The sequence below is a fragment of the Nicotiana sylvestris genome, chromosome 3, assembly GCF_000393655.2.
Source record: "Nicotiana sylvestris chromosome 3, ASM39365v2, whole genome shotgun sequence".
NCBI lineage: Eukaryota > Viridiplantae > Streptophyta > Magnoliopsida > Solanales > Solanaceae > Nicotiana > Nicotiana sylvestris.
The window spans coordinates 209,566,716-209,585,297 of record NC_091059.1 but is presented as its reverse complement, the minus strand read 5'-3'; the positions used below and the strand labels follow the sequence as shown (position 1 = coordinate 209,585,297).

At 42.5% G+C, this 18,582-nt stretch overlaps 1 protein-coding gene across 1 annotated transcript; it reads left to right on the top strand.

Moving 5' to 3' along the window:
• The first annotated feature begins 11,773 nt into the window (after positions 1-11,773).
• LOC138888621 (uncharacterized) lies at positions 11,774-18,139 on the top strand. Its single transcript, XM_070170516.1, has 7 exons — positions 11,774-11,922; positions 12,033-12,217; positions 12,299-12,670; positions 12,713-13,077; positions 13,159-13,347; positions 14,784-14,927; positions 17,915-18,139. The coding sequence occupies exons 1-7, from the start codon at positions 11,774-11,776 to the stop codon at positions 18,137-18,139; spliced, it is 1,629 nt and encodes a 542-aa protein (XP_070026617.1).
• The last annotated feature ends 443 nt before the right edge of the window (positions 18,140-18,582 follow it).

Genomic DNA, 18,582 nt, shown 5'->3' with positions numbered 1-18,582 from the left:
TTTTTTTGAGTTCTGATGTATGTAGTGCTGAGGTTATACATTAAGTATACACATTATACTCCTCTGGCTTACAGTTTATGACACTGTCATACATAATTGGCCTGCATGTTTAGACTGAGTAATTAAGAACTACAATAGTTTTTTGAAGTTGAAAAAATTGAAGACATAAATCATATCCAACATAATAAAAGTTATCGTAAGAATTACAATATAAGTTTTCCCATCCCTTCCTTATCGTCCATCTTTTTCAGATTGCAATATAAATTTCTTGTTCCACCTTCATTTTGTCTCCTTAACCAATATGACATACTTTCACATAAAATTTTCTTCTATCACCTCCCATTCTAGGAGAAATACGTGGACCTAGATCATGCTGGAGCTGAAGTTAGTAGTGTCTAGTAGTTAGATTGGGCCAGGCCATCTCGAATTATATTATTCTTATTTTATCCCAACAAATGAATCGGCCCAATTGTATTGTGTATATATTAAATATCTTACAGTGTATTAGTTAACCAATTCATTTTAGAAATAATATTGTAAAGACCCAGCCGGTCGCTCCATTTTCCCCATTTTTGCTTCTTATTGCCTTGTTCAACTGTATTTTATGTTATCGGGTTGGTTGGCTCGGGTTCAGAAAGGTTTTGGTAAGGTTTGAGACACTTAGTCTCTTTTGAGGAAGCTTAAGTTGGAAAAGTCAACCGGATGCTGACTTATGTGAAAAAGGGCTCGGATGTGAGTTCTGATGGTTCAGATAGTTTCGGGAGGTGATTTGGGACTTAGGGGCGTGATCGGAATGTGTTTTGGAGGTGCGGAGTAGATTTAGGCTTGAATTGGCGAAATTGAAATTTTGGTGTTTTCCGGTTGGTTGGTGAGATTTTGATATAGGAGTCGGAATGAAATTCCGAGAGTTGCAATAGGATTGTGGTGTCATTTGGGATGTGTGTGCAAAATTTCAGTTCATTCGGACGTGGTTTGATAGACTTTTGACCGAAAGCGAAATTTGGAAGATTTTGGAAGTCTTAGGCTTGAATCTGATGCAAATTTGTTGTTTTGATGTTGTTTTGAGCGTTCCGAAGGTTGGAACAAGTTTGAATGATGTTTTGGGATATGTTGGCATGTTTGGTTGAGGCCCCGAGGGCCTCGGGTGAGTTTCGGATAGTTAAACGGATCGTTTCAAGTTGAAAAAAATTGCAGAAAATTTGTTGTAAGTGTTGCAGACCGTTGGCCTTCGCGTTCGCGAGGGGCTAGGATGAGAGGTTGGATCTTTGGCCTTCGCGTTCGCGATGGAGGTCCTGCATTCGCGAAGGGATGGAGTCAGGAAGCTACGCGTTCGCGAGAAGGAAGTCGCGTTCACGATAGGTTGTGTAACTGAGTCTTCGCGTTCGCGTATAAGGGGTTGCATTCGCTAAGAAGGAGTAAGTGGTATACGCCAGGTTGTGCTTCGCGAACGTGAGGCATTGATCGCGTTCGCAATGAAGGATTTTAAGTGCTGGGCAGAATGTTTAAAAGACTCATTTCCGCGATTTTGGATCTAAGTTCCTCCATTTTTGGGCGATTTTGAATCTTTTTAAAGGGGATTGAAGAGGGAATCAAGAGGGAACACTTGGAGGTAAGATTTATAGACTTAATACTCAATCTTAATGTGATTTCTACCTAATTAGTCATGGAATTTGTGGAAATTAAACCTAAATATTAAAGAACTAGGGCTTGTAATTGGAGACCTAGAATGGGATTTGAGGGGTCGTTTGTGGTTGGATTTTGATGCTTTTGATATGAATGAACTCAGGGAGTGATAAAGATTCTATTGATATAATTTTTATCGGATTCCGAGACGTGGACCCGGGGGTCGGGTTTCGCCAATTTCGAGATATGAGTTGTAATTTGATTTCTTTCGAGTGGGATTTATTCCCTTAGCATATTTTGATGGTTTTGTACTGATTTTGGTTAGATTTGGAGCATCCGGAGGCCGATTCGAGAGGTAAGGGCATCGCGGGCTAGAGTTTGGACCGGATAGAGGTGAATAATGATTGTAAATGTTGTCCTGAGGGTATGAAACCCCGAATTTTACATCGTTGTGCTATATTGAGGTGACACACACGTTAGATGACGAGCATGGAGTTGTGCACTATTGGGGATTGTGACTTAGTCCGCCCCGAATGACTGTTTTACTGCGTATTTGGTTGAAAACTATTTGCTATTATCATGTTTTGGGCTAAATGCCATATCTGGGCCTCGTGCCAACTGTTTTGGACCCTTAGGGGATTTTTACTACTATTCCTCACTGTTTTGACTTTATACTTGTACTCAGTCATGCTATATTCCACTGTTTTCACAACTCAGCCATGTTTATACTGTTTTGGCATCTTAAATGATATTTTGAGCTGAGCATCATATTTTACTGTGCCCGAGTGACTTTTAATAATTTCTGACTGAGTAGGGCCAAGGGCCTGTGTTGTGAGGTTATTATGGGATCGGGCTGCGCGCCGCAGTGGTATTGAGTTGATTCATAATTATGAGGTCGAGGGCCTGAGTTGTATGCCACAAGGTGTCTTGAGATGAGGCCGAGAGCCTATTGATTATGCCACGAGATGACTTGATATTGCGTTTGGGCCGTAAGGGGCCCCTCCCGGAGTCTGTACACCCCTACTGAGCGCGGGTATCCAGTGTGATATGTGATATAGCCGGAGGGGCTGATGTTATTTCATGTTATTGCCTGAAGGGCTAATTCTGTTGATATTGTGCCCGAGGGGCTGATTTTATGTGTTTATCTTTTCCACTGCTTTTTATTTACTTGTTTAACTGTTAAAAGATATTTTAAAGAAGCTTACACTTAACTAAGGTGTTTTATGAGATTTCACTATTTTGTTGCTTTGCAAAGGTTTTTCACTGTCTCTTTATAGCATTTTGCTATGATTTTACGTGTTTTCTTATCGCTCAGCCTTCATTTATTTTTATTACTCACTGAGTTGGATTATTCACATTACTCCCTGCACCCTGTGTACAGATTCAGGAGCTTCGGGCCCGGCTAGTAAGGGTTGATTGTTTCCAGCAGACCGTGCGGAGATCACTAGGTAGCTGCTCGGCGTTCGCAGCCCATTGCTTCTCCTTCCTATCTTTATCTTCTTTTGTACTGAATTGTAGTAGACTATTTAGTCTTTTTCATACTCTTAGACTTATGTTAGATGCTCATGACTAGTAACACCCCGATGTTGGGCTGTGTTTGTTTCCGCAAATTGTACTATTTCACTGTTTCTTTTGGGATTTAATCATGTTAATGACTTAAACTGAATCATGATATCTATTTAAATGAATTGGGTGTTGCGTCGGCTGGCCTTGTTTCACTATAGGCTCCATCACGACTGGGTCTGGGTTTAGGGTCGTGACAAGTTGGTATCAGAGCCTAGGTTACATAGGTCTCACGAGTCATGAGCAGATTTAGTAGAGTCTCGCGGATCGGTACTGAGACGTCTGTATTTATCCTCAAGAGGCTGCAGAACCTTTAGGAAAAACTTCATATTCTTGAAATTCTTGTCGTGCGTGTTGATCCGAGTACTAAACTTCTGTTATTTTATTCTCTCACAGATGGTGAGGACACATGCTACTGATCAGGATGGACGACCACCAGTACCACCAGATGTGGCCACTAGAGGCCGAGGACGCGGTCGAGGTCGCAGTAGGAGCAGAAGTGTAGCCCACACAGCAACTAGGGCAGCAACTGCAGATCCACCACCCGCCCCAATTCAGGATCATGTCTTAGTTATGGATGCTCCAGCAGCACTAGCTCAGGCACCAGTTGTGCCCATTGTTATTCCGGGTCTTTAGGAGGCCCTGGCTCAGATTCTATCAGTATGCACTGGCCTAGCTCAGGCGGTCTCAGTTACTACAACCGAAACTACTACTCAGGCCGGGGTCACACCTGAGCAGGTCGTGTAGGGACTTCAGACACCGGGGGCACATCCAGCCCAGCCGGTTGCAGCTGCTCAGGACTATGTAGCTCCTGCCATGCTAGAGGACAAGCAGCGCAGGTTGGAGAGGTTTGGTAAAGTTCAGCCTCCGACTTTCAGTGGTGTAGAGGGCGAGGATGCCCAGGGTTTCTTGGACAAGTGTTAGAGGATTCTTCTTACATCGGGTATTCTAGAGACCAGCAGGGTCGTTTTTACTACTTTTCAGTTTTCTGGCTTTGCCTTCACTTGGTGGGAGGCTTATGAGAGGCGTAGGCCTATTGGTGCAGCACCCCTTACTTGGCAGCAGTTCTCCGTTCTCTTTTTGGAGAAGTATGTGCCACAATCTCGCAGAGAGGAGCTGCACAGGCAGTTCGAGTGGTTGCATCAGGGAGATTTGACTGTGACGCAGTATGAGATGAGGTTTACAGAGTTAGCTCATCATGTTGTTTTGTTGGTTCCTATGGAGAGAGAGAGGATTAGGAGGTTCATTGATGGCCTCACATATCAGCTTCGCATTCTCATGACCAAGGAGAGGGTGTCTGGTGCTACTTTGAAGAGGTTATAGACATTGCTCGTGAGATTGAGTCAGTTCGTTGCCAGGAGCGAGATGAGAGGGAGGCCAAAAGGCCTCAGGGGTCTGGTAGTTATGGTGATGCTTCTTCGAGGGGTCAGTTTTAGCACGGCAGAGGCCATCCATTCAGGCATGCTCAACCAGCTCGCCCAGGGTATCGTGGGGAGTCATCGGGTCATGGTTCTCACAGTTCTCAGTAGGGCTAGTCACTCAGTGCCCTTCCAGCTTAGAGTTCATCCCGTGCTCCATCATTTCAGGGCTCTTATATGCCAGGTGCATCTGCTAGTCATTTCGATGCTAGGGGTTCCCTTCAGTCCCCGTCTCCAGCACCCGGGAGTTGCTATGAGTGTAAAGAGATGGGTCATATGTGGAGGCAGTGTCCTCGTCATCTTAGGGGTTCATCTCAGTAGAGGAGTCAGTCATCGGCTTCAGCGCTAGTTACTTCACCACCACCCACCCACCCAGCTAGGGGTGGAGGTCAGTCAGCTAGGGGTCGCCCTAGAGGGGGAGGTCGATCAGGTGGCGGTTAGACCCGTTTCTATGCACTCCTAGCTAGACCCTATGCTATTGCTTCAGACGTCGTGATCACAGCTATTGTCTCAGTCTGCCATAGAGATGCCTATGTATTATTTGATCCCGGTTCCATTTATTCTTATGTGTCATCATACTTTGCTCGTTTTTTGGATACGCCCCATGAGTCTCTTATTTAATCTGTTCGTGTATCTACTCCGGTGGGCGATACTGTTGTTGTAGACCATGTGTATCGGTCATGTGTGGTGACTATTAGGGGTTTGGAGACCCGAGTGGATCTTTTGTTGTTATGTATGGTAGACTTTGATGTTATATTGGGCATGGATTGGCTATCTTCGTATCGCGCTATTTTGGAATGTCATGCTAAGACAATGACATTGGCTATGCCGGGTATGCCACGGATTGAGTGGAGAGGTTCAACTGATTATGTTCCTAGTAGGGTAATTTCATTCTTGAAGGCCTAGCATATGGTTGGGAAGGGTTGTCTTTCATATCTAGCCTTTCTGAAGGATGTCGGTGTAGAGACTCCTAGTATTGATTCTGTTCCTGTTGTGAGGGAGTTTCCTGATGTGTTTCCTGCAGACCTGCCTGGCATGCCACCGAATAGGGATATTGATTTTGGTATTGATCTGGTGCCGGGCACTCAGCCCGTTTCTACTCCACCGTATCGTATGGCACCAACAAAGTTGAAAAAGTTGAAGGAGCAGCTTTAAGAGCTCCTTGATAAGGGGTTTATTCGGCCTAGTATGTCGCCTTGGGGTGCGCCGGTTCTATTTGTGAAGAAGAAGGATGGCACGATGAGGATGTGCATTGATTAAAGGCAGTTGAACAAGGTAACAATCAAGAACAAGTATCCTTTGCCTCGTATCGATTATTTGTTCTTTAGGGAGCAAGAGTGTTCTCCAAGATTGATCTCCGTTCAGATTATCACCAGTTGAAGATCATGGATCGGATATTCTTAAGACGGCTTTCAGGACTTGATATGGTCATTATGAGTTCTTGGTGATATCTTTTGGGCTGACCAATGCCCCAACATCGTTCATGCATTTGATGAACAACGTGTTTCAGCCTTATCTCGACTCGTTTGTCATAGTTTTCATTGATGATATTCTGGTGTATTCGCGTAGTTAGGAGGAGCACGCGGAGCATTTGAGAGTTGTGTTGCAGAGATTGAGGGAGGAGAAGCTTTATGCAAAGTTCTCCAAGTGTGAGTTTTGGCTCAGTTCAGTGGCTTTCTTGGGGCACGTGGTGTCCAGCAAGGGTATTTAGGTTGATCCAAAGAAGATAGAGGCGGTTCAGAGTTAGCCCAAACCGTCCTCAGCCACAGAGATTCACAGCTTTCTTGGTTTGGCGGGTTATTACCGCCGATTTGCTCAGGGATTCTCATCTATCGCATCGCCCTTTACCAAGTTGACTCAAAAGGGTGCTCCTTTCATGTGTTCGGATGAGTGTGAGGAGAGCTTTCAGAAGCTCAAGACTGCCTTGACCACAACTCCGGTGTTAGTTTTGCCATCAGCTTCAGGTTCATATACCGTGTATTGTGATGCTTCGAGAGTTGGTATTGGGTGTGTATTAATGCAGGAGGGTAGAGTTATTGCTTATGTGTCTCGTCAGTTGAAGTCCCATGAGAATAACTACCATATTCATGATTTGGAGTTGGCTACCATTGTTCACGCATTGAAGATTTGTAGGCATTACTTGTATGGTGTGTCTTGTGAGGTGTTTACTGATCATCGTAGCCTCCAGCACTTGTTCAAGTAGAAGGATCTCAATTTGAGGCAGCAAAGATGGTTGGAGTTGCTAAAGGATTATGATATTACCATTTTATACCATCCGGGGAAGGCCAATGTGGTAGCCGATGCCTTGAGTAGGAAGGTGGTGATTATGGGGAGTTTGGCATGTATTCTAGTTAGGGAGAGACCTCTTACAGTTGATGTTCAGGCCTTGGCCAATCGGTTCGTGAGGTTGGATATTTCAGATCTCAGTCAGGTATTGGCTTGTCTGATTTCTCGGTCTTCCTTATATGATCGTATCAGAGAGCGCTAGTATGATGACCCTCATTTTCTTGTCCTTAAGGACAGATTCTAGAATGATGATGCCAGGGATGTGACTATTGGTGATGATGGGGTGTTGAGGATGTAGGGCCAGATATGTGTGCCCAATGTAGATGGGCTTTGGGAGTTGATTCTGGAGGAGGCCCATAGCTCGCGGTATTCCATTCATCCGTGTGTTGCGAAGATGTATCAGGATCTGAGACAATATTATTGGTGGAGGAGAATGAAGAAGGATATTGTGGGATTTGTAGCTCGGTGTCTCAATTATCAGCGGGTGAAATATGAGCATCAGGGACCAGGTGGCTTGCTTCAGCAGATGGATATTCCAGAGTGAAAGTGGGAGCGGATCACCATGGACTTTGTAGTTGGACTCCCACAGACTTTGAAGAAGTTTGATGCTATTTGGGTGATTGTGGATTGGCTGGCCAAGTCCGCGTACTTCATTCCTGTGTGTACTACCTATTCTTCAGTGCGGTTGGAAAAGATCTATATCTGGGAGATTTTTCGTTTGCATGGTGTCCCAGATTCCATCATTTCAGATAGGGGCCCTCAGTTTACTTTGCAGTTTTTGAGGTCTCTGTAGCGAGAATTGGGTACTCAAGTTGAGTTGAGCATAACTCTTCACCCCCAGACGGATGGACAGTCCGAGTGCACTCTTCAGATATTGAAGGACATGTTGCGTGCTTGTGTCATTGATTTTGGAGGGTCATGGGATCAGTTTCTACCGCTCGCAGAGTTTGCTTATAACAATAGTTACCAGTCGAGTATTCAGATGGCTCCATATGAGGCTTTGTATGGGAGACGGTGTAGATCTCCGGTCGGTTGGTTTGAGCTGGGTGAGGCTAGGCTATTGGGTACAGACTTGGTGCAGGATGCTTTAGACAAGGTGACAGTGATTCAAGAGAGGCTTCGTACAGCACAGTCGAGGCAAAAGAGTTATGCTGACAGGAAGGTTCGAGATGTGTCCTACATGGTTGGTGAAAATGTTCTATTGAAGGTTTCACCCATGAAGGGTGTTATGAGATTTAGGAAGAGGGGTAAATTGAGTCCCCGGTTCATTGGGCCTTTTGAGGTGCTTCAAAGGATTGGGGAGGTGGCATATGAGCTTGCTTTGCCACCCAGCTTGTCGAGAGTGCATATGGTATTTCATGTTTCTATGCTCTAGAAGTATTTTGGGGATCCGTCTCATATTCTAGATTTTAGCACGGTTCAGTTAGATGGTGATTTGACCTATGATGTGGAGCCAACAACTATTTTGGAGCGTCAGGTTCGAATGTTGAGATCAAAGAATATAGCTTCAGTAAAAATGCAGTGGAGAGGTCGGCCCGTGGAGGAGGTTACCTGGGATACCAAGCGGGAGATGCGGAGCACATATCCTTACCTATTTGAGGTTTCAGGTGTGTTTCTTGACCCGTTCGAGGACAAACTTTTGTTTAGGAGGGGGGATGTAACGACCCAGCCAGTCGTTTCATGAGTTACCTCTCCATTTCCCCCATTTTTGCTTCTTATTGCCTTGTTCAGCTATATCTTATGTTATCGGGTTGGTTGGCTCGGGTTCAGAAAGGTTTTGGTAAGGTTTGAGACACTTAGTCTCTTTTGAGGAAGCTTAAGTTGGAAAAGTCAATCGGATATTGACTTATGTGAAAAAGGGCTCGGATGTGAGTTCTGATGTTTCAGATAATTTCGGGATGTGATTTGGGACTTAGGAGCGTTATCGGAATGTGTTTTGGAGGTGCGGAGTAGATTTAGGCTTGAATTGGCGAAATTAGAATTTTGGCGTTTTCCGGTTGGTAGGTGAGATTTTGATATAAGAGTCAGAATGGATTTCTGGGAGTTGTAGTAGGTCCGTGGTGTCATTTGGGATGTGTGTGCAAATTTTCAGGTCATTCGGACGTGGTTTCATAGACTTGAACGAAAGCAAAATTTGGAAGATTTTGGAATTCTTAGACTTGAATTCGATGCAAATATGGTGTTTTGATGTTGTTTTGAGCGTTCCGAAGGTTGGAACAAGTTTGAATGATGTTATGGGATATGTTGGCAAGTTTGGTTGAGGTCCCGAGGGCCTCGGGTGAGTTTCGGATGGTTAAACTGATCGTTTAAGGTTGAAAAAAATTGCAGAAAATCTGATGTGAGTGCTGCACACTGTTGGCCTTCGCATTCGCGGGTGGGCCCTCGCGTTCGCGAAGGGTTAGGATGAGAGGCTGGAGATTTGGCCTTCGTGTTCGTGATGGAGGTCCCACGTTCGCGAAGGGTTGGAGTCAGGAAGCAACGTGTTTGCGAAAAGGAAGTCGCGTTTGCGATGGGTTGTGTAGCTGAGTCTTCGCGTTCGCGTATAAGGGGTCGCATTCACGAAAAATAAGTAAGTGGTCAATGCCAGGTTGTGCTTCGCAAACGCAAGGCTTTGACCGCGTTCGCGATGAAGAATTTTAAGTGCTGAGCAGAATGTTTAAAAGACCCATTTCCGCAATTTTAGGTCTAAGTTCCTCCATTTTTGGGCAATTTTGAAGCTTTTTGAAGGGGATTGAAGAGGGAATCAAGGGGGAACACTTGGAGGTAAGATTTATGGACTTAATACTCAATCCTAACGTGATTTCTACCTAATTAATCATGGAATTTATGGAAATTAAGCATAAATATTGAAGAACTATGGCTTGTAATTAGAGACCTAGAATTTGGGATTTGAGGGGTCGTTTGTGGTTGGATTTTGATGATTTTAATATGAATGAACTTGGGGAGTGATAAGGAGTCTATTGATGTAATTTTTATTGGATTCCGAGACATGGGCCCAAAGGTTGGGTTTGGCCAATTTCGGGATTTGTGTTGTAATTTGATTTCTTTCGAGTGTGCTTTGTTTCCTTAGCATATTTTGATGGTTTTGCACTGATTTTGGTTAGATTTGGAGCATCTGGAGACCGATTCGAGAGGCAAGGGCATTGCGGGCTAGAGTTTGGACAGGATAGAGGTGAGTAATGATTGTAAATATTGTCCTGAGGGTATGAAACCCCGGATTTCACATCATTGTGCTATATTGAGGTGACACACACGTTAGATGACGAGCGTGGAGTCGTGCACTATTGGGGATTATGACTTAGTCCGCCCCGAATGACTGTTTTACTGCGTATTTGATTGAAAACTGTTTGCTACCATCATGTTTTGAGTTGAATGCCATATTTGGGTTTCATGCCAAATGTTTTGGACCCTTAGGGGATTTTTACTACTATTTCTCACTCTTTTGACTTTATACTTGTACTCAGTCATGCAATATTCTACTGATTTCACAACTTAGCCATGTTTATACTGTTTTGACATCTTAAATGATATTTTGAGCCGAGTGCCTGTGTTGTGAGGTTATTATGGGATCGAGTTGCGTGTCACAACGGTATTGAGCTGATTCATAATTATGAGGCCGAGGGCATGAGTTGTACACCATAAGGTGGCTTAAGATGAGGTTGAGAGCCTATTTATTATGCCACGAGATGACTTGATATTGCGCTTGGGTCGTAAGGGGACCCTCCCCGAGTCTATACACCCCCAGTGAGCGCGGGTACCCAGTGTGATATATAATATAGCCCGAGAGGCTGATGTTGTTTCATGTTATTACCCGAGGGGCTGATTCTGTTGATATTGTTCTCGAGGGGCTGATTTTATGTGTTTATCTTTTCCCAGTGCTTTTTATTTACTTGTTTAACTGTTAAAAGATGTTTTAAATAAGTTTACACTGAACTAAGGTGTTTTATAAGATTTCACTATTTTGTTGCTTTGCAAAGGGTTTTCACTGTCTCTTTGTAGCATTCTGGTGTAATTTTACGTGTTTTCTTATCGCTCAGCCTTCATTTATTTTTAGTACTCACTGAGTTGGAGTACTCACATTACTCCCTACACCCTGTGTGCAGATTCAGGAGCTTCGGACCCGGCTAGCGAGGGTTGATTGCTTCCAGCAGACCGTGCAGAGATCACTAGGTAGTTTCTCGGCGTTCGCAGCCTAGTGCTTCTCCTTCCTATCTTTATCTTCTTTTGTACTGAATTGTAGTAGACTATTTAGTATTTTCCATACTCTTAAACTTATGTTAGATGCTCATGACTGGTGGCACCTCGATGTCGGGTTATGTTTGTTTCCGCAAATTATACTATTTCATTGTTTCTTTTGGGATTTAATCATGTTAATGACTTAAATTGAATCATGTTATCTGTTTAAATGAATTGAGTGTTGTGTCGTCTGACCTTATTTCACGATAGGCACCATCACGACCGGGTCTGGGTTTAGGATCGTGACAAATATTTTACATTTCTCCCAAAATATCTCTCTCTAGACAGTTCTGTTTTAGGGTTTGATTCAATTCTCATTGATATAGATTCTCTCTAATTTCACCTATAAACATGGTATCAGAGCCAAAAGATGATTTTATCGGCGTTGAATATCTTATATGCATCAAGGAATTTTGGTTTGCAATTTTGTCGAAGTAGTTCGTGTCTCCGATTGCGGCAGAGATTTACTTTTTCGGTGACTTGCTCTACTATGTATGAGTCTTTAGTGAATATGTGCGGCTATTATTTGGTTTGTTTTCTGTCAAAGCTTTTGTTTTTCAGATATTTGAGGCAAGTTTGGTACTTTTCCCTATATTCTGAAACCCTAATTTTGATTTCTATCAAATTATGTTACACTTTCTCTTGCAATGGGTTCTAATGTCGAAGACATCTCTAATAATTCTGGTGTGACTAATAATTCCACTGTAACACCTTCGTCTCCTTTATATCTGCTTCCTTCTAATTCACCTGGTAAAATTTTAGTCACCAGGACTTTTGATGGCACTGGCTATGGAAGGTGGCGTCAAGTAATGTTATTAGGTCTATCCTATAAGAATAAATTGGGGCTGATTAATGGCACAATTGCATGACCTAGTTCTAGCTCTCCTTTGTTTGAGCCTTGGTCAGGTGTAATGATATGGTTATAGCTTGGATTCTAGATAGTTTAGACAGGGAAATTAGGGAAACAATAATGTACATTGAAAGTGCTGAAAAACTTTGGAAGGAGATTGAGCGTAGATTTGGTCAAGCTAGTGGAATTACGATTTTTCAAATTCGTAAGGAAATTTCCTCAATTACTCAAGGATCTTCAAGTATGTCATCCTATTTTAACAGAATTAAAAAGCTTTAGAATGAGATTTCCTTTTTTGTATCATATCTTGATTGTGTTTGAGGATGCAAAGAGACTTACCAAAGATTAGATAAAGAGCAGAAGGTTCATCAATTTTTGATGGGTTTAAACGAGGGATACTCCATCATTAGGAGAAATATACTTATGATAAAGCCTCTACCTGATGAGGATGGTGTATACTCGATGCTCATTAATGAGGAGAGCCAGTCTGGAGTTCAAGCTAGTATGCCATCTCTCAATTCTGATTCTATTGCCTTTTATGTTGGTGTTGAGAAGCCCTACTCTCAAAGAGTTACTTTTGATTCACAAATAGCTGGTTTTGACTCTTCCAAGAAGAGCAATATTATTTGTCGATATTGCAAGAAGCATGGTCATCAGATTGACAAATGCTACAAGCTTTATAGTTATCCTCTTGGTTTTCAGACTAAGTTCTAAAGGACTTCAACATTTGCTCAAGTGTTGGATTCTCAGTCCATTGGGCACACTGAAAGTTCTGGTGGTGATAACAAAGTAATCCAGTATGATGGTAAGAACTCCAGTATCACCAAGGAACAGTTTGATCAACTGTTGAGTCTTCCGCATTCTCGATCCTTTGGGACATCACAAGAGATTTTTGCTTGTTCTGCCATCTTTGTAGGTCTGATAAGTAATCCTGGCTTCAAATCATGTGGTTTACTTGCTTATAATTTTGCTAGGGTAGAGGATAGTCCTTGGATCATAGATTCAGGCTTAACCCATCACATGAACCCACACTTTTACTTTTTAACTTATATTAAACCTCTATTATTACCTTATCTTGTCACTTTACCAAATGGTTATAAGGTAAAGGTGACTTGTACAGGTACTTTTACCCTATCCTCTAAAATTTCTCTAACTCATGTGCTTTTAATGCCCTCCTTCCAGTATAATCTCATTTCCCTTGCTCAGTTAGTTTTACAACTAAATTGTTTGGCTTATTTCTCCTCTATTGCTTGTGTTTTGCATGGCCCTTCTCTGAAGAAGCCAGTGACTCTTTGTAGTCTTCAGAATGGGCTCTACATTCTCAATCCTATAAATCTTGTTGCATATGAGTATACTTTTCATACTTCATTTGTAAATACCATTACTGCATCTACTTTGCATAATTTGAAAGAGCATTAGTTCTACTTCCAACATTGCTTCTTCTGTATGTGTAAATGATGATGTCTCTCTGTTATTCAATCTCATGTGTTGTCTTTAGACCCATTCTTGGCATCTGAGACTTGGACACATGCCCTTTAATAAAATGAAGTCTATTCCTTTCTTGTCTAATAAACTGCCAAAGAAACAAACATTTTTGTGTCATATTTGCCTCATGGATAGGGAATAAAGACTTCCATTTCCTGAAAGCAAAATATACTCCACTTCGCACTTCCAACTAATACACATAGACCTTTGGGGCCTTTATCACATACAAACATACAATGAGTTCAAATATTTTATGACTATTGTAGATGATTTCTCTAGGGCTACCTGGACTCTTTTACTATCTTCAAAGGGTAGTGCTTTTACCTTATTACTGTCCTTTGTGCTAATGGTCAAAACTCAATTTGATGCTCTAGTTAAAGTATTGAGGTCTGATAATGCCTTTGAACTAGGTTCTAGCTCAGTAGCTCAGTCTTTCTTCTCTGCCCATGGAATCCTACACCAAACTTCCTGTCCACATACACCATAACAAAATGGTGTTGCGGAAAGGAAACACAAACACCTTCCTGAAACTGCTAGGGCACTTCTTTTTTCACTCCAAATTGCTAGTTAATTATTGGGGTGAATGTATCATGATTGCTACTTACTTAATAAATAGATTTTCATCACTTTTGCTAAATAATAAGACTCTTTTTGACTTATTCTATGGTACTGCTCCTTCTGTCAACCATTTTAGGACATTTGGCTGTCTTTGATTTGTTGTAGTCCCAAAACCATATAGGGATAAATTAAAGTCAAGATCCATTCTATCTGTATTTCTTGGTTACAGTTCAAGCAAGAAGAGTTATAAACTACTGTCATTATCCAATTCTAGTATATTTCATTTTAGGGATGTTATGTTCCATCAAAGTGTCTTTCCTTACTCTTCTCCTGATTCTACTCATCTATTTTCTCCTTCTATTTTTGCAATGACCCGATCGATCGTTTTGCTTTCTAGAATCTCGTTCCCTAAATAAGACTTTTCGTACTTGCTTTTACTAATTTATGACTTGTGGGTAGGGCTGCTTATCGGGTGGATTGGACGATTATTTACTCTTAACGGTTTGGTTGATCGATTATCGGCTTTTAAATTTATTAATCTGTTAGCCACCCGATAAGATATCGGGCGGATTGGTATCAGTTTAGATCTTATCGGCCTAATTCAACCTATATATGCAAGAAAATGAGACTGGTGGTAGAATCAAACATCTTAATTTTATACTGCCCACATGATTTCCTTCTGCTTGGACATAAATAAAATCTGAATTCTGTGTATCATAAATGAACTTCCATCCAAAAAATTGAATTGCATCTGCTTTCTGCAGGTAATAACAAAACCAAATACACGCAAAACAAAATGGTCATCCAATAACTTGAATTGTCCAACCAAACATATCGTAAAATCAGAATACTATAACTCTTTTTCCCTACAAGAAAGGCCAACTAGCGAAAAGCTGAATGAAGCAGAGGTACATGGAGGAGAAACCTATATAAATTTAATTAATACATAGCAAGAAATCTTTAATGAAATCTGATATATTTTCTTCCCCATACCAAAATTTTGAATGCAACTTGACAAAATCTTGTATTGTCAGCTGTGTCAAAAAAATTATGTCAGCATTCATTCCTTACCATCTACGACCAAAGTTACAATTACCTCTTCCTCTAGAAAAGTGTGACGACCCGGCCAGTTGTCTCATGAGTTACCACTCTGTTTCCCCCATTTCTACTTTATTATGCTTCGTTATCCATGTTTTATATGATCGAGTTTAGTAGGTTGCATTCGGAATGGATTTGGTAAGAAATGAGATACTTAGTCTCTTTTAAGAAGGCTTAAGTTGGAAAAGTCAATCGGATGTTGACTTATGTGTTAGAAGGCTCGAAAGTGAGTTTCGATGGTTCAGTTAGCTTCGGGAGGTGATTTGTGACTTAGGAGCGCGATCAGAATGAGTTTTGGAGTTGTAGAGAAGATTTAGGCTTAAATTGGCGAAGTTGATATTTTGGCGGTTCCGGTTGATAGGCGAGATTTTGATATAAGGGTCGGAATGGAATTCGGAGAGTGACAGTAGCTTCGTTGTGTCATTTGGGATGTGTGTGTAAAATATTAGGTCATTCGGACGAGATTTGATAGACTTTTTGATCGAAAGCATAATTTAAGAGTTTTTGGAGTTCTTAGGCTTGAATCCTATGTTAAATTGGTGATTGATGTTGTTGTGAGCGTCCCGAGGTTTTGAACAAGTTTGAACGATGTCATGGGATGTGTTGGTGCAATTGGTTTAGAATTCCAGGAGTTCCGGGGAGGTTCCGGGATGTTTTAGGCCAAAATCATAACTGTAGCAGGTCCAGAAGGGTTGCAGGCCTCGGAACTCACCCGCGCGGACCGCACAAAAGGAAGTGTGGCTGCGGTATGTGCTGTGCGGACCGCACAAAATGAAGTGCGGCCGCAATGGTTTTGTGCGGACCGCGGTGCTTTTGCACGGACCGCGGTGGTTCCGTGCGGACCGCGGAGGCTAAGATCTGAGGGGTACTCTATAAATACGAGGTTTGGGTTTTATTTAATATTTTGACCTAGAGAGCTCGGATTTTGGTGATTTTTCGAAGTTTTTTCAAGAAATTCATCGGGGTAAGTGATTATAACCCAGATTTGGATAGAGTACATGAATCTATCATTGAATTCATCATTTAATTCATGATTTGGGATGGAATTTGAAAAGAAAATTGTGAAACCTTTCAAAAATATAAAATGATGATTTGAAGGACCAAATGGTATTGGAATTGGATAATTTTGGTATGGTTAGACTCGTGAGGGTATGAGGATTCTGAAAATGTAAATTTTACCTGATTCCGAGACGTGGGCTCGGGGCTTGTGTTTGGCTAATTTCGGGATTTTTGATATTTTTCAAATGTTTTTGCTTGGGATTTGTTCCCTTAGCATAGTGTGATGTATTCGTTCTGATTTTGGATATATTCGATGCACGTGGAGGCTGATTTGAGGGCAAAGGCGTCGCGAGATAGAAATTTAGCCGGTTTGAGGTGAGTAATAAATGTAAATGATGTCCTGAGGGTTTGAATCCCCGGATTTGCACATCGTAGTGCTATATTGAGGTGGGACACGCACTTGATGATGAGCGTAGGGTCGTTTACTACTAGGGATTGTGATTTGGTCTGTCCCGAGTGATGCTTTTACTGCGTATTTTGGTTGAAACTTATTTGAACCTTCCAGGGAGTTTTATCACTATTTCCTCACTGTTTTGATTTACTAGTTGAACTCAGTCGTACCGTTTTCCACTGTTATACAACTCAGCCACTTTTTACTCGGTGTTGAAACTAAAATGATATATTAAATGATGTTTTGGGTTGACAACTACTATTTTACTAATGCCCGAGGGGCTTATATGATTTCTAGACTAAGTACGGCCAAGGGCCAGATTTGAGGATACTATGGGATCGGGTTGCGCGCCGCAACAGAGTTATACTGATATTGATATGAGACCGAGGGCCTAGATTTGATGCCACGAGATGGCTTGATATTGTGCTTGGTCCGTAAGGGGCCCCTCCCAAAGTCTGCACACCCCCAGTGAGCGTCGTCGATGATAAATGTATGGATCGGGCTGCACGCCGCAGCGGGTACTATAGGGTACTGTTCTATGTGTTGATTTTATTTATATGTGTGTCACTTAACTGCTTATTTGTTGTAGCATTTCCATATTTCGTTTCCATTGGTTTATTGCTTTCATATTACTTGTTTAAAATGCCGCATTATAGATTACTCTATGCTTCTCCGTGATTTCTTATTCTCAGTCATTATTTATGCTTATTACTCACTGGGTCGGGGTACTCACATTACTCCCTGCACCTTGCGTGCAGATCCAGGTGCATCTGAAGCTGAGTGAGGATTTTTAGTTGAGCAGCGCATATCTGGGAGTATCGAGGTAGCTGCATGGCGTCCGCAGCCCTGATCTCTCCTATCTATCCTTTTGTTTTATCCGCATTCCCTAGATTGATATGTATTAGAGTGATAAACTGGTATTAGAGGCTCAGACTTGTAACACCAGATCTATATGGGCTATGTAGTAGTATTATCATTTGAAATTCTGCCTATTTAACTCTGGTTTCAGACTTTTAATATGGTGTTTTGGTAATTTAACTATGTTAGCTAATAATAAACTATATAAGAAACGGGTTGAGGTTGTTAATTGGTCAGGCTTGCCTAGCAGTGTGTTGGGCGCCATCACTACCGGGGTTGGGGTCGTGGCAAGTTAGTATCAGAGCCTAGGTTACATAGGTCTTGCAAGTCATGAGCCGGTTTAGTAGAGTCTCGCGGATCAGTACGGAGACGTTTGTATTTATCCTCGAGAGGCTGCAGAACCTTTAGGAAAAAATTCATATTCTTGAAATTCTAGTCGTGCGACTTTGTTGATCCGAGAACTAAACTTTTGTTATTCCATTCTCACAGATGGTGAAGACGCGATCTGCTGGACGAGGTAGAGGACCACCAGTGCCATCCACTGAGGCCACTAGAGGCCGGGGACGTGGTCGTGGACGTGGCAGAGGCAGAGCAGCGAGGGTAGCACCTGTTGATCCCCCGACTGCCCCGGCTCCAGATCAGGCTCCAGCAGCACCAGTTCGGGCACCAGCTGTGCCCATCGTGATTCTGGGTCTTCAGGAGGCCTTGGCATAGATCTTATCAGTTTGCACTAGCCTGGCTCAGGCAGTTTAGCCACTACCATAGCAGCTATTTCATAGGCCGGGGCAGGCAATCAGACCCCCGCTGCTTGCACACCTGGGCAGGTAGTGCAGGGACTACAGACGCTGCGGGCACCTCCAACTCAGTCGGTTGCACCAGTTCAGGAGTTCATGGTACAAGTTATGCCAGATGATAAGCAGTGTCGTCTTGAGAGGTTTGGTAGACTCCAGCCTCCGTCATTCAGTGGTGCTGAGGGCAAGGATGCCCAGGGTTTTCTTGACAAGTGTCAGTGGATGCTCCGTACAGCAGGGATCCTTTAGTCTAGTGGTGTAGCATTTACTACCTTTCAGTTCTCGGGGGCTGCCTTTACTTGGTGGGAGGATTTTGAGAGGCGTAGGCCTATCGGTGCAGAACCCCTTTCTTGGCAGTAGTTCTCC